A 16,927-nucleotide genomic window follows, 5' to 3' on the forward strand; every position below is an offset into this window, starting at 1 on the left:
AAAGCCCAAGCTGGAATGAGTGATGGACCCAACGGTTTTTTAACATTTAAATTGTTGAGTATATCAAATATCTCCTTGGTTGTCGTATACCTGAATATAAATTTGTTACTGTGGCGTGCCTGATTATTACAAAATTGATACTGTTCTTTTTTTCCAAAATATTCACCTAATGCTGAAAATTTATAGTTGAGAAGATTGGCAATATCATTCCCATTGGTCAAAACCGTTCCAAAACTGTTTTTGAGTCTTGGTATTTCTGTCTGTGTTTTTTCACAGTTTCTGATTTCGTTGATAAAATTCCACCTTTCTCTTGCACTTTTTAAGTTTTGAAACACATCTAGCAGATGTTTTTCATTTTCTTGCTTCAAAACATTTTTGTTGTTATTATTTGATGTTTTTGCAAACTTTTTTACTGTGTTTTTTGATATCCATTGTTGATGTAGCGTTAGTTTAGGCTTGCTTGTCATGGCGTATGAAGACGGTCTTTTGTGGAGCATGCTTTTTAATTACCGTTTCCAATGACGAGCAAAAGTTTTTATACATGATTTCAGGATTTTCTGATAAATAAAATGATCTCCAATTTATCTTTCCAACATCTAGGGAAAAAGCATTTTTAGAGTAGTTTGTTTTATCAAACACAATTTTTTTGATAGCTTCTTTTTTATTTTCAACGGTTTCACCAATTAAAGTAAGCGTGGCTAAGTGATCACTTTTTAGAATCGAGTCTAGTGTCTGGGAACTAAAAAATTTTTCGCATATAACATAGTCTATAAGCGACTTCGTTCTTGATGTTTCTCTTGTTGCTAAAGTTTTATTTGAGTTCAGTAAACCGTACGGCAAGATCAGAGTTTCTAGGAGATTTCTTTCATTGCAATTAAAGTAATTAAGGTTGTAGTCACCTAGTAGAAAAATTTTTTTATTTTCAGTCGCTGCTCTATCTAAACCCAGGGCTAGCTCTTCCAAAAACAAATTAATTAGTTGTTTTTTTGGACAGTAAGCCAAATTTATCAACGCGGGCTTTTTATTTATTTTGCACTCTACCCAAACACTTTCAAAATGGTCTTTTGACATTGTCTCTAGATCATTTCGTGCTTTTGGATGAAATTTTTTCGGAACGAACAAAAGAATACCACCGCCTTTATTTTTCTCTTGAAGATCAGTACGTCGGTCGCATCTGAAGGACACTAAGTATTCTGAGTGTATCGACCAAAACGGAACATCGTTAACTGATTTCAACCACATTTCTGAGAAGCCCGAAATACAATTGTCGCCTAGGTCAGATAGAAAATTCTTAAGGAGCAACCTTTGTCCAAGCACGCTTTGACAATTTTGATGTAGAAACTTTACTTGATCGTTGTATTTTTTCATTAAGGTGGTAAACTGCGTGTAATTGAGAGGTGGCCCTGGGTTTAATTCTACGTCACCTGACAAGAACAAAAGAAATCTAATGACAACCAAGGAGTAAAGAAAATTCCTTAACAAGCAGGTAAAAATGATCTTCTTTTTTGGATACGCGTTATAATTAGACATGCACGATGACATCCTCTCACTCTTAAGATTTATTGGTGTAGTAGTGAAGACCCAGTTCCTTTTTGATGTGATTACACACAAAATAAGAAGCAGAATAAAGTGGAACTGAAGCTTCATTTTGAAACAATAAAAATAAAAGAAGACAAATGAAACTAAGAATATTCAGCAAAACAATTATCTCGATTAGTATTGACCTCTCATATAATTGTAACTGTCTCCAATGATTGCGGTATTTTGGGTATTGGTTTGGATTACGTTGGTTGTTATTCAGAGCTATTAAATTATTGGATGTGGGAAGCAATTGAGAAAGCACACAATTTTTTAAAAAAGGGACACCTTGTTTGTAATGGAAATGCAAATCATCATAATACAAACTATCATAGCTTGGCATGGCTTTCATGAGGTCGTACACATTTGCAACTTTATAATTTTCATCACCTGCTAATGCATTTATTTTATCATTAAAAAGTTTAATGCGCTCATTAATATGTTCGTTTTTTGGCAGATTACGAATTGGTGGCACTTGCATTAGTACAATATTCTCAGGAGATAGCGTGTTTCTTGTTAAATCAACCAAATCTGTATATTTCTCAAACAACTCGTCAATGTTTTTTTGTTTTTCTTTCAGAATTGAGTTCGTCCCGTCCTGAATGAGAACTGTTTTGATCACTGTTTTGGGCAATTGTTTAACAACTTCAATTTTTTCACAGGTTGTTGAGCCTCGATAATCATGTACGCAGATATCTTCCGGTATAGTACTATCCCCGACCAAATTTTTCACCAGACTGCTTCCAATAACAAGATTTTGTGTTTTTGTGGGAACCTCTTTTGGCTCAAAACGTCTTACACGAACCTCTTGAATGATGGGGGGGTTATATTGGTTCGAGATTTTACCTGATTCCTTTGGATCGTCATATGACTGCTTTTTTAGCAAAAATTGACTTGCTGAAATAACAAACTCTTTGATAATTGAGTCTTTTTCTTCAACTTTTTTAAATAAATCTACATAAATTCGGTACAGTTCATTTTTATTATGCGAATTGAACTCCTCTTGGTTCATCATGTTGATAATTAAGATCTATTAAAGTTGTTAAAAAGTATCAGATAAAAGTTATAAGAATTAAGAACGAGATAAAGAAAGCTAAAATTCTGTTTCAATTTGTCTTTTTTCTTCTTTAAGAACACATGAATAAAGCAAGGTCAACTGTTCGAAACGAGAGATTGCGCTTTTGTGAGAGAGATTGCGCTTTTGTGAGAGATTGCGCTTTTGTCTGAGTATGTTTGTATTTGTTACTGCATGAGTGTTGTTGATGTGCGTGGAGGGGGATATGATGGGTGTGTGCAGTTGGGATTTTGGCTATGCGCACGTTGATTGCTTGCATGCAAACGTCTAGTTGGAACAATTGCTAACGTCTCGTTGGACATCACACTGACAATCGGTTTGTTGTACCATCCAGAAGTCAATTTAACGGGATAGTAGTGTTTGTTTACTGTGTTTAGTTGCGTTTGTATAAAGTCAATGATTCACGATATGAATTGAATAAAGAGGAATAGAGGGTAAGACACCATCTGTCATTGTTCTTTAAGGCAAGATTTCGCTTAAGGCTACTAAAAGCATTCTTCGAATCAAGAGGCACGATTTCTGCAGATTCTGTTTTGAAAGCAAGTTTTCGAAGGTCTGTATATAGATATAGATATAAAGGGATGAAATAATTGCGCATAGACAGTCAATTCTGCAATTTGCGATCTAAAATGTTTAAGTAGCCGAAAAAAGTCATTAAGATTTTGAGGAGCTTAAAATAAAGTTTTTCGGAAAGCGCATCATCAAATGTTTTTATTTTGAAAATGTAAAACATACTTACACTCAGGTTCGGGAACTCTGTTGAAGGAGCGCAAGTGATCGTCATTGGCCTTAATTATGATAACTTGTGTATTCTCAGGAAGCGGAATTCCACTGATCTGTTCAGTTTTGTTCGTGGTTCGGTTTTCTGCTTTGTTCGTCACCTGTTCCTTGATAGTCTTCCTGTCGCAATTCAAACAATTACTGAAATGGTTTTCAACACTTCAACCCTGAATTTTAAGTTTCACCCCCCTTTTCAAACATACGATTGCCGGAAAATAGCCGCCATTGATTCCCATAACCTCGATTCGGATTGAGGGAACAGAAAAACTGATAAAAATTGATTGTTGCACAAAAACCATTTTTAAGTGAACTTCTTTGATTGCATTTCTTAGTTATGCATTCTCCTTATTTTTAATGAGAGGATGAAGGGGCTAGCATCAATGCCAAAACGCATTAGAGATGTTATCTAAGACTTATAAGAACAAAGTAAAAGTAGCGGGCATCTAAAATTGAGCTTTAAGGGGTTTATACGGTTTCTATTGTTATTTCAATTTTCGATACTTATTCTGTTAACTTTAGATTGTTTTGCTCAGCAACTGCCGTTTAAAGGCATTTCGAGCAGAATGAGCGAAGAATGAAACGAGCAAACAGAAGTCAAAAAGATTTCATGAAAAATTTTCAACACGCTGTGAACTAAAAAAAAAAGCGAAACAAATTTTGTTCGACAAAAAAAACAGATCAGGATAAGTCCTAATAAAAATCACTCTCATTGACTAGAATCACTTGCATTGACTAAAATTACAAGAACTTTCATTGACTAACTTAAAACCTAAACATAAAACGAACAAAAAATGAATTGGAAAGGCAACTTAAAAAATCCGCTGAGTAAAATGAAAAACATAACCGAATAACGTCGGTTGAATTGATCTCTAACGACCGGCGAGCGGTTCGATTCGGTAGTACCCAGGTGGGGTTCAGAGATGCAAGTAGTGGGAGGGGGGTCATCTGCTTGGGGGTATTGGTACGGTTGGGAGGGCCGGACGAGAAAGGAGTCCGAACCGCCAGGTAGAGGAGGGTGAATTTGGGAGTGAATGGGGGAGGGGCAAGTGGGGGGGCAGGTTGGGGGGGGGGGGGGGGTGGAGTGGGGTGTGATTGAGTGGGGGGTCGAACTCTCAAGACCAGGAACCGCACTTAACGCAAGAAAATTGTCGGCTCAAAAGGAACGACTCGCATTCTTAGAGATTGGTGAGCTAAAAGGACCTAAGAGAATTTAATGCCCTCCGAGCGCTACATGTTTAACTCATTTTAAGGACGAAAAGTCAAATGGGTCAGACGAAAAAATCAGTCAAGCGAAAAATCAAATGAAAAAGACCACATGACTAATATAATTGCTACAAACTTACAGTCAAATTGCCGCATGTGAACAAAAACCACAATTGAGAAAGTGAACTTTTTTCGAGCGCCATTCATTTTCTCACCCTACTTTAAAATCAGAGTAAAATAATTTACGCCGCACAACAACTCTCTATTTCGCTCCACTTCCCGTTTCGGCGTGACCAAAATCACTTCTCCAATCGTGAAAATATGTCAAAAAGCCAAAATTCAATTTCCCAAACAATTAATTTTGAAAAAATTTTAATTACATCTTATGGTATAACAACCACCCACTCAAAATTTTCCGGAGAAACATTAAATAATGAAAATTGAAACAATCGAGAAACAATTAAAATATGCAAAGACCAAAAATCCTGCACAAAATCGAGAAACAATTAAAATATGCAAACAAAAAACCTGAAAGTGAAGTTGTATAATTTATTTCAGTGAAAATTGCCATGCCTAGCCTTAAAGTGTCAGTAAAAAGCAGCAAAAGAGCAACACTTCATCGAGAAGCATAAAATTAGAAGAAACATAGGAAAAACAAAAACGACAAAAATCGGTATTAATTTGTTCAAATTTATTCATTTATTCATTTTCAATGATACAACTCCCCAAACGCTATTAGAAAAGTATAAGAACACAAAAAAGGTTAAAACACGATATTAGTTGTAACACTTTTAGATTCAATTTTCAGCTTTTTAAAAACCATTTTGCCTTGTTTTAACAAGGCAAAATGGTTTTAAAAAAGCTGAAAATTGAATCTAAAAGTGTTACAACTAATATCGTGTAACAACGAGACTTGACATGTGCAGTTTAAAGCATACCAAATAATTCCACCCAGCCGTTCCTAACTGGCGAATGCATATTTGAATTAGTTAAACGTATTTGAGGCGTGAAAAGTACAACAAAGATATTCTCATTTTCTGAGTCTTATTTCGTCACGGAGGAAAGAAATTTGAAAATCTCTTCAATTTTTCATAAGATAAAATTATGACCAACTACGTCAGACGAATTGCTCTCGAACGAAAGTCGAAGGGTTCGCTATAGCCATCTTAAGCAAATAGAAGCTAGCCTTATCGGGCGCTGATAAAAGCAGAGGGTAAGATAGGTGCTCTAAATCCACCTTGAAACCATGAAAATCTGCCTCTCAATAAGCGTTCTTCAGCAACTTTGCAGGACTAAATAAACATAACCGACTAACGTCGGGTGAATTGCTCTCAAACGACCAGCGAGCGGTTGGCTTCGTCAGTAGCTAGCCACAGGGGGGGTGTGTCTCCTTCACACCATAAGTATAAGTTTCCGAAACAGTTTGAGCTGAAACAGAGCTGAAAGGTTCTAAGAGCACTTAATGCCCGCTGGGCGCTACCTGCTTATCCCGTTTTTGAGGACGAAAAGTCAAAAGCGTCAGACGAAAAATCGGTCAAGCGAAAAATCGCATAAATAAAAGACCGACAGGACTAATATAATTGCAACATTTTAGAGCAATTAATCACAGCAAAGTACAGCTCTAAGAGAGTTGTACATACAATTAATACCCTCAATCTTTAACAGATTACCCGTTTTAAATAAAAACAAGTATTTCAGCTAAAAAGTCGAAAACTATCAAGAAAACCGGATACGACTCAAGAAAGTGTGCAATAAAATCTCCAAACTAACCTTACCTAATCAGCATTATCACAGAAAAAGAAATAACAAAAAAATGCCTAACAAAACTAAAGAAAATTTATAGGGGGTTTGGCTGGGGCCCCGGAGGTGAGGCGGGAGTGAGGAGTGAAAAACCAATGTTCGAAAACAGAAGTCATCAACAAATTGACTTTAACTAAAAAACTTCTATTTCAGCCCCATTTTTTGATACTGACTGTGTTGATTTCAGATCGCTTTTCTGACCTAATTCTACCTGAAGGAACTTCGAGCAGAATGAGAGAAGAGTGAAACTGGCGTAGAAAAGTAAAAAATTTCAAATAAATCGAGCTTTGAACTCAGGTTAAAAAACAAATTTTTAAATGACGAAGCAAAGAAAACATAGCAGCTAAAGTCGTGAATTAAAATCCAAATAATTGAACAAACTCAAGAACTTACTTTCAGCCTCATGAACAGCTTTCGACATTCAACGGAGCATATACCAAATGAAAAAACCACGAACTGTCCATGATGGTCAATAGTGCAAATACTAAAATAAGCACAAATGAATACAATGTCAAAAACTCACAACCCATTTTCTATAGAAATCGAGAGTTAATTAGCAAATACTTTTGAACATATGTACAATGTGTAAAAAACGTTACATATCAATCGATGATATTAAACAGAGGTATTTAAACAGCGTTAGCGAGAAATGAGACCCGTCAAGTAAAATCTAAAGTTATTAAAACCGTAAGAGGTAAATTCAAACAATTACTTAGCTCCAATTAAGCTTCATTAGAGAGCCAAAAAGACCTGCCATTGATGTTATCAAGTGATACAAAAGCAAGAACTACAAAACGGACATATCCACATTTTTTTTTTAAAAAAAGCAAGCGTTAAATTTGTTAAAATAGAAAGATATGATATCAAACAAATAAAGAGCTAAGAGCTTCATTTGCGCCCCAACAGACCTGCAATAATATACAATTGATCACAGTCAAGACTCAAAATATCGGTAATAATTTTTGAAACCAAGCATTGTCAAAGTTGTTTAGAATGTTAGATATAAAATGAAACTATCAAATAGCTTCAATTATTTATATTTATAATAGCTTGGCTATATTAGAGTAGTTCAAAATAAATTATGAAAAATTCACAAATACCTTAGGAAAAAAATATTGTCTAAGTCATAAGAAGTAAGTAGCCCTTGCATGAACTATAAAACTTAAAATCAAGCGCCATTAGAAAGTGTGCGCCAACTATCTAAAAAACATTCCAAAAATACATTGAAAGCAATGAAAGTCAGATGCCGCACGTGAAAAACATCCTCAAGAACCAAAAGTGTTTTAACACTGCTTGCTTACTTCATCTTAAAAGCAGTCAGGAAAAAAAAGAAAAGTCACGCGTCAAATTAATTTACTTCAGCGTGACTAAAACCAGCACTCATTTAACTGCTTAGTAGTGACAAAAAGTCGAAAAAATTGCACGGATATCTCTTAGCTGGAGGGCTTGGAATCGACTAGAAGTATATATTCACTTCAGCGTTGTCCAAATTCTCACTAAGCAAGACAAATTAAACATACATGGACGCATTGAACTGAATCATTATGAAACAAAAATGAGAAAATCTAAAAATTGAACAGCAGTTGTGGCTACAAAAATTTCATTTCCTACAGACTATGCAATGCAGTCATTTTTCGATCAAAAAATGATGGACAAAATGATACAAAATTAACATACAGTTTAAACCCAGAGAAGGCAAATAGAGACAAAATTTCAAATCAGATTTCTACAAAAATCTTATAAGGAGGCTACGTCTTAATTTCACAAAGGCGCTGTAAAAACTTGGAAAATCCGTTATTCCATTAACAATCATCTTGTTCTTAGTATCAAATGCCATAGCATAATTCTAGTTATCGGAAACAAAAAACAACCGCAAACCACAAACACCGAGATAGAAGAATAGGCCAAAAAGAAAAAATAAGCAAAAAACAACTCCACGTAAATGGACCTCAGTTCGTTTGGTTTAGTCAAATTCCTCAAAAACAGTCACAACCAACACAAACCAATCAAAATATTTTAGAACCTAGTAACCAAAACATCTTTAACCAGTACATTAACGTAATCATAAGACTCAAGAAAAAATCAACAGCTTACAACAGAGATGGAAAAGCGTCTGAAGTTGAAACATAAACCGACTAACGTCAGAAAAATTGCTCTCGAAAGTCTTGTCGGGCAAATCAATTCAGGAGCTGCAAGCCCAGATAAATCTTTCTTAATGGGTGCAAAAAAATCGCAGATTGGCCTAAAGACCAGTTTTCGTGCAGAATTTGACTTTACATCATGTGAAGTGAGAATCACTGATTTAAAAACATAGCCCGAAGAATTCCGGAAGCAACTCGAATTCATTTCCAGCCGCAAAACACTCCCATTGAATAAACATACCCGGCAGATTGCCGGAAAATAGCCGCCGTTGATTCCAATAAGCATGATTGGGATTGAAATAACAGAAGATATTGAAAAAAAAAAGATTTTTGTACAAAAACATTTTTTGAGTCCGATTTATTTTGATGGCATTTCGTAGTTGAATATACTTCTGTTTCTTAGAGAGAAGCTACATGGGGCTACTATCAATAACAATAAGCATTAGAGATGGTAAATAAGACTTATAGGAACGACGTTCAAATAGCGGGCATCTAAAATTGGGCTTTATGGGTTTATCCCGTTTCTATTTCTGACATCCATTTCTGTACTAACTCTGTTCATTTTGAATTGCTTTGCTGAGCAACTGATGTTCAAAATCACTTTTAGCAGAATGAGAGAAGAGAGAAACTAGCCTAGAGAAGTCAAAAAGATTTCACGCAAAATGTTGAGAAGGCGGCAAAATGAGGTAAAGCGATACATTTTTTTATTCGACAAAAAATAGGAGCGCTATAATAGCCGGCTGAGAAGATGAGGGCGGCTATTAACTAGTATCTACTGGCAGTACGCATCAGAACAAAGAAACAAATTTTAATTTTAAGAAACCCGACTGACGTCGGAAAAAATAATCTCGAACGACTTGTCGGTGCAAAATTTATTGCAGCCTGCTTCAATGGGGTGTCAGTAACAAACTTCACTATGGGAGCTTCAAATGACGCCATTAGAGGTTATCATATACCACTTAGAAAATTTGAAGTAAAAAAAACCTATTTCAGCGCATTTTTCATCAAATTTTAGTAGTGAATTTGCCGCCACTTGGAGTTCAGCTGCTGACACTTGTGAATAAGACAGAAATTTAAATTCCGCAAAACAAAAACTCAAGAGCGTAAAACTCACTCGAAAAGGCAAAGCGATCAAGCAAAAATTTTGCATAAAATAGACCAACACGTTTAGAAAAACTGCTTCAAAAACTTTAAGATAAAAATAAATATACCCAAAACAATAAAACGAAAAATTATGACAATTCAAATAAGCTTTGATTTAGTAGAAGTATATACACAAACGAAAAACATTACTTCATATAACCGTGACAATACAATTCTTTATACAATACAAGACAAGCCTTAACGAATCAAACTTGATTCACCACCTGAGCTTCCGGCTCGCTAAACGGAAAACCATGACGCCTTTTCAAGCCGTAAAAAGATAGCTCTTCAATAAAATCGAACGCCTTTGGCGTTCGATAAAAGAGACCGCCTAAATAATGGCCTTTGAGAGGCTGGCGGCGGCTATTAATACTATTTTGCATGTTTTCATGTGCGTCATTGACTTTCACATGTTTCACAGACACTCCCAACACGATTCAATTTTTTTCATCAGAGCACGAAATGAGCAGTTAGCAAACAGTCGCTTTCTTTTACACTGCATTACGTAATAAAATTTCAACTGCATTCTTAACTATGGCGCTGTATGAGAAACTAAACTCAATTGATCTTAACGATACAAATTCAATGCGTTCATTATTTCTGGATTTCATTAAAGAAATTAATTATCAAAAAGAAGAAATCAACCAACTGCGTAGAGGATGTGATCAACTAAGGACCGAAAAGGAGGAGCTTTCAAAGAGAGTTTTTAAATTGGAACGTTATTCATCTTTTATGTGTTTGACTTTTCATGGGGTAGAGAACGGTGGTGAGTACCCGGTACACAAAATTGTGGAGTTAATCAGGTCAGTACAAATTCCAATTGAAACTCATGATATTGCGGCCTGCCACTACCTACCTGGGAAAGGTAAAAGAAAATCCATAATTGTTAAATTTCTTTATAATCATCAGCGCGATTCGGTATGGTTTAATCGCAATTCTTTTTTGATCCGGTTTCTGGGGCTAAAATCCACATAAACGAGCGTCTAGCGGAAAGTGATAGAGACTTGTACAACTATTGCAGAAAAGAAAAAAATCTTCTTACAACCACGAACAAAAACCAAGTACGCGTTAAGTTCTCAGAAAACGATACAACTTGGTATCCAGTTGACAGTCGGCATCAAGTTGATTACCTTGTGGGAACTAATGGTAATACTGAAAACGAGTGGGGTATGGAAACAGTAGAGATGTTGGCACAAGAACCTTATGTAAATAAGAAAACACCATTGAAAAGAAGTCGGCAGGTGACTTTTCAATCACCTCAAGGAAGTTTTCAAAAGCATTGTGGCACAAAACAATTTGACAAGCTGGACAGGTTATGCTGTTTGACTGAAAAAGTATTCAATTTATTGGTTGAAAAAGAGTCTCCGCCGTCCAAAAAAAGTACAAACTTGAACGATGAATGCAATAACTTCTCGAGTAATCAGAGCAGTGAAGAGAATCCGATTTAGTCTTCATACATCATTGATTGTCATACTAAAACAAAAGCCGAACTTTTTTGGGTTTAAACATTCAGTCTTTGAGATTCCATCATGCTGAACTAGTAGTTTTCCTTGATACATTAGATCAAAAACCTGATGTTATTGCTTTAACTGAGACATGGTTAAAAGATAGTGACCAGCCTGACGACTATCATCTACCAGGTTATCAGACAATAGTGTCGAAACCCAGAAACAACGCTAAGAGACGATCTGGTGGAGTAGCCTTTTACATTAGAGATAATCTTCAATATACAATACAGGATACTAACACAGAAATTGAATGCTTAATTTTACAAGTGAAATACGACGAGAAACGTTTGCATAATTTTTGCGTGATTTATAGACCTCCGTCTTTGAAGTTAACTGATTTTCAACCAAAGCTGGAAACCATTTTACATTGTTTGAAGTTTTCAAAAGAGGAAAGTTTAATCTTTGGTGATTTTAACATAGATATATTAAAGAGAGAAAAAAGTACAAAAAATTATGAGAATCTTTTAAGATCATTTGATTTTCAAGTACAAAACTCAATGCCCACAAGGGTAACCAAAAATTCAAAGAGCTGTATTGATCATATAATCACAGAAACAAACATAAAAACTGAAACGCTAGGAACGACAATAAGCGATCATTTTATATTAACTGCTGAATTTTTTGTATCAAGCTTAAATATTAAAAGCATTCAGTCATCGGTACTCATGCGATATTTGGAATCAATCAAAACAGACAAAGCGCTGAATTTTCTTTTCGTCATAGACCAGAATATCAAAAAAATTCCTGAGAATTTGAATGCTAATGATTACATGAGTACAATGATCAAGAAAATTATTGAAAGTTTAAACAAATTTGCGCCTGAAAAGGTGTTCGAAACATCTGATTCTCCTAAATCTGCAAGCTGGATTACAAATGAAATCAAAAATGCCATTGTAAAGAGACAAAATGTTTCAAAAATGGATAGCAGAGCCTACTATTGAAAACCAAACTAGATATAAACAAATACGGAACAAGGTAACTAACTTGATAAGAAATGGAAAAAGAGACGATAACTTCAAAAAACTAGGCAAAAATCCAAGCCCAAAAATTATTTATAGGACACTAAAAACTTGTAAAAGAAAGGACAATACCATCGATTTACCAAATCTTGATGACTTGAACGATTACTTTGTTTCAATTGGACCAAAATTATCTGCAAAATTTAATAGCGAAAAAAGCAGTTGCAATATACGCAATAATGAAAAAACGATGGTACTTCATCAAACAAATGAATCAGAGGTTACAAAAATCTTGAGGAAAATGAAAAACAAGAAAAGTACTGGTCATGATGGAATCTCAAACGAAATTTTGAAGTGTTGTTCTCCCATTATTGAATGTCATCTTGCAAGAGCCATTAATTATTGTTTGCTAGAGCGTATTTTCCCAGATTCATTAAAAATAGCCAAAGTAATACCCTTATATAAAAAAGGAAAAAAGACTGACCCTGGTAATTACAGACCTATCAGTTTACTGAGTACAATAAGCAAAATTCTGGAGAAGATCTTGCTTAAGAGGATGATGAATTTTTGTGTAAAAAATAATTTGCTAGCGAACAATCAGTTTGGCTTTAGATCTAAAATGTCATGTGTGCATGCAGTTGCCACCATAACGGAGTATATTAGAAATGTTATTGCCAACAAATCAACTGGGCAAGCTAGTTTTATTGACTTAAGCAAAGCTTTTGATACAATAGATCATGAAATTTTGTTACTAAAAATAGAAAGATATGGATTCAGAGGTCCAATTTTGGAGCTATTAAAAAATTATTTAACTGGGCGCACCCAGTTTGTAAGTGCAGGATGCAAAAAAACGACAGAAAAGCAAATCGTTTGTGGCGTACCTCAGGGCTCTGTTCTGGGCCCTTTTTTGTTCATTTTGTATATCAATGATCTCCCCGCAGTTTGTAATGAAAGCACTTTAGTAATGTTCGCAGATGATACTACTGTTGTTAATGCCAGTAATGACAATAATTCGCCTCTACAAATGGATGTTGAAAGAGTTTCCAACTGGTTTAATACTAACAAATTAACAATTAATTATGTCAAAAGTGAAGCTATAAATTTCGGTAAACCCACAAAAGAAAAAGTAAAACTCAAGGATAATGCTCTAGATTACAACACATCTTGTAAGTATTTAGGAATCTACATTGATAAGAACTTAACATTCCGTGATCATGTTGATTTTGTTGTTAAAAAACTTAACAAGTTTTGCGGACTAATGTATCGGGTACGACATTTTTATCCAAGAAGGTGTCTTCTAATGTTTTATGACTCTTTTGCCAAATCGGTCATAACTTATGGTCTATTAGTCTATGGGAACACAAGCAAACAGAATTTAGAAAAAATTGATAGGGTACAGCGAAAAATCATTCGAGCAATTTTTTTCAGGAAAAAATATGAATCCTTAGGTCTTACACTAATTGACAACAAGATATATACTGTATATGAACTTTACGTGATTGAACTTGTCAAAGAACTTTTTAAACAAATAAGGTCCGAATCTCCGCTACAATAAATAATTCCGCAAAGTCTAGCAGTCATTAAAAAACAAACGAGATGGAGTTTAAGAGGCCTATTTCCCCCACCATTTTCGAAAACTACAAAAAACAAAAAGTCATTAGCTAACTTGTTGAAGAAAACATATAATTGGCTAAAACAACTGAATTTATTACCCGAAAACTTTCAAAACTTTAGTTTTCAGCAAGTGAAAGCACATATATCAAAAATAAGTGAGCTTTACATTAAAGATAATAGGGATGTTTTTGCCCTCTATTACTAACTTTTAATACGCTTCAGCAAGATGACATCAATTTATTTGGGTTATTAATTTTTTTGCGTATATGGGCACAGACTTGAAGAGCAATTATGCTCATTTTGTGTCCTAATTGGATTGTAATTGGATGTGATGATTGAAATGTTGTCCAATACTATCCAATTGAATTAACTATTCTATTCTATTCTATTCATATGAAAAAATGCAAGTTTTGCAATAAAACAACGCTCAGTTGTAAGTATAGATTTTTTTAGGAGTCTTCAGGCGTGGCGCTAACTCCAATGCGTAAAAGTCTACAAATCGGCAAAATAGTTCACATAGCTCCACATCAACTCAAAAACCCATTTAATTATCCGACAGCGTCAAAACGCTATCAAACAGCCCATATATTGTTATTTTATTCAACAAAAACAATTTGACAACAACAAATTTTAAAACCAATATACAGCTTAAAACACGTTAACATAAAGATAAAATCGCTTACTAAAGATTTCACACCTTTATTTCTCACCGTTTCAAAAGAATCAATGAACAAAAAACCTCTCGGTTCTCCGCTCTCCGAATTCGTCCAACAAAACACCTTTCCCAAACTTTATTCACTCCCTGAACTCCCAGAACCCTCCTTTTTTTCTCGTTGTTATTAAACGAGTCGTAAGAATTACATCACCCCAACACACTCCAAGCTCCCCAACACACTCCAAGCTCTTTGAACTGTAAGAAAAAATAGGTCCTCAATAATTGCCGGAGGTTGGCTATTATACGGAAGTCAGAGTTCGAAAACAAAGAAGACCAAGTTGATAGATGTGTCTCTGCAGTTTGAATAGCGAGGCCGGTCAGCTTTGGGAAGAAAACTTCTCAAAATAACCAATAACCTTTTGAACTTGCATATTACAAGCAGTTCCTAAATACTACATATTGGAAACTAATCTATTGTTAAGTCCAATGTTCGAAAACAGAAGTCAACGTTCTAAAAGAAAGAAAGAAGTCAAAGTTCAAGTCATGAACAAATTTGCCTCCGCTAAAAAAACAAACCTGTAGAATACCAACACTCCTCTTAGAGTAGTAGAAACAACACCCGTTTACAATAATAGCTTCAAACTTCGTTCAAGAGCAATTAAGTAATCAAGTAGAAAACCCCCCAAGAACAATTTGGGGGGCTTTGCAAAGCCCATTCTATCAAAAATGCAAATTTACGTTCGAAATTCAAAACAAATCTGAACTATTTTGAAAACCCGTTACCTTTGACAAATGTGTTCCTTGAGCAACTTCATCTTGTGCAGATCGGGCCTCGCATCACAACCTCTTCCACTGCTTTGATCAACAAAATACAGCTTTCGAACTAGCTCATGATCTTCCTCTGAGAAGGTACTTGGAAACTCAATGCTCGACGATACATCGGACCCGACATTATGGTTTTCCTCCAGATTTTGAACAAGCACCAAATTTTCACAGTAGTTCAGAACCTGGTCTAGCGGTTTGTCAAACTCGTACAACTTAGTCAACGAAAACCTTCTGATAGGTTCAATAGCTGATAGCAAAACTGAGGGATTTGTAACTGAAGTGATTCCATATTTGGCTTTGAACACGTTTAACCTGTCATAAGCAGCCAACAAGGATCTTGGTGTACTTATGTCCTTTTCAGGAGGGCAGATTACGGCTACTCTGCTCTTGGAGCTGAAATCCCGAACGTAATCGTTCACCTTCGGGTGTACCAATACACGGGCGCTGGTCGGGCCAAAACACTTCGAAGCAGCCGCGATCGCCTGAAAATGAGCACAAATAATCTGGAACAATTCCAACAATCAGAATCTGGATAATTGATTTGATCCAAGTAGAAACAATTGAACACTGAAAAACTTCTGAACAATGAGCACATCCGATTCTAGATATCTTGTATAACGATGAACTTTTTAACACGTTGGGAGGCAGCAAAGTTTCACAGATATTCGCCTTATTCTATTCTAGTGACAATAACCCCAATAAAAGTCAGTCCCGTGATATTTCTTGCTTAATTGAATAAGCGGTATGACTGAATGTATCACAAGAGTCTAGAAGGAAAGAAAAAGTTTTAATGCTAGATTACTTGAAATGGCAAACTCATTCACAACTGCTCTTGCCTCTTAATGATTGAGCTTTTTCGGTTTATCCCCATTTCGAATTTTGATTTCTTTTTTCGATAAATCTGCTGATCGTAGAATCTTTTGCTGAGCAACTGCTGCTTAAAAGTTTTTTTGAGCAGAATGCGAGGCGTGAAACAAGCACAGAGAAGTAAAAAAAAATGCTCATTATGTCAAGCTGCGAACTAAGGCACCGAAACATTTTTGTTCGACGAGGACGAAAACATAGCCGCAAGGCTCCGAAACCAACTCGAAGTAAATAATCACTTTGGCCTCAGTCAATTACCCAGCATACACAATTAACTCCCTACTTAATAATACAAACCATTTTTAAACAATAACAGTAAAAACATAGCCAGCAGATTGCCGGAACACAGCCACCGCTTGATGCACATTGGGATTGAAACAGAAAAAAAAGGAGATAAATTGACCGAATTTTTTCAGTTTTTTTCAGTGCCAAAAGTGGTGTTCTAATTGCAGTTTCAGTTGGATCCTAAAACTATACTTAATTCAGCTTCTAAACTGAAAGCTAATAAGTTTAATACCACTGTCAGCTAGCAAACACTAATGAAATTTGATAACCTAATTCTCAATGACTTAATGCCCGGGCTTTATCGGTTTATCCCGTCTCTTTTGATTTTGATCTTTTGACCTTGACTGTATTCACCACATTGCGTAATTGAACGCGTGAAAGAATTTAAAATCCATTCAGTTGAAACAAAGAAAGAAGTAAGAAGTCATAATTGAAAATCGTGAATTAAAAAAAGAGAGCGCCTAAATAATAGCCGTTGAGAGGCTGACGGCGGCTAT

The 16,927-nt window shown here is 35.3% G+C and overlaps 1 protein-coding gene across 3 annotated transcripts in view; it reads right to left on the minus strand.

Annotated features, from left to right (window-relative positions):
• Nucleotides 1-16,927, minus strand: part of LOC142345741 (phosphoinositide 3-kinase regulatory subunit 4-like) — a 428,489-nt gene that overhangs the window by 96,397 nt on the left and 315,165 nt on the right. For 2 of the 3 annotated variants that reach the window (XM_075398038.1, XM_075398039.1), the window contains 2 exons: nucleotides 15,240-15,763; nucleotides 3,393-3,574 (listed from right to left, as the gene is read on the minus strand). In XM_075398038.1, the coding sequence (XP_075254153.1) occupies nucleotides 3,393-3,574; nucleotides 15,240-15,763 (706 nt within the window). The remainder of the gene's footprint in view (nucleotides 1-3,392; nucleotides 3,575-15,239; nucleotides 15,764-16,927) is intronic. The other variant, XM_075398040.1, reaches the window with a different exon arrangement.

Source organism: Convolutriloba macropyga, chromosome 9 (genome assembly GCF_964194025.1).
Source record: "Convolutriloba macropyga chromosome 9, txConMacr16.3, whole genome shotgun sequence".
NCBI classification, from domain to species: Eukaryota; Metazoa; Xenacoelomorpha; order Acoela; family Convolutidae; genus Convolutriloba; species Convolutriloba macropyga.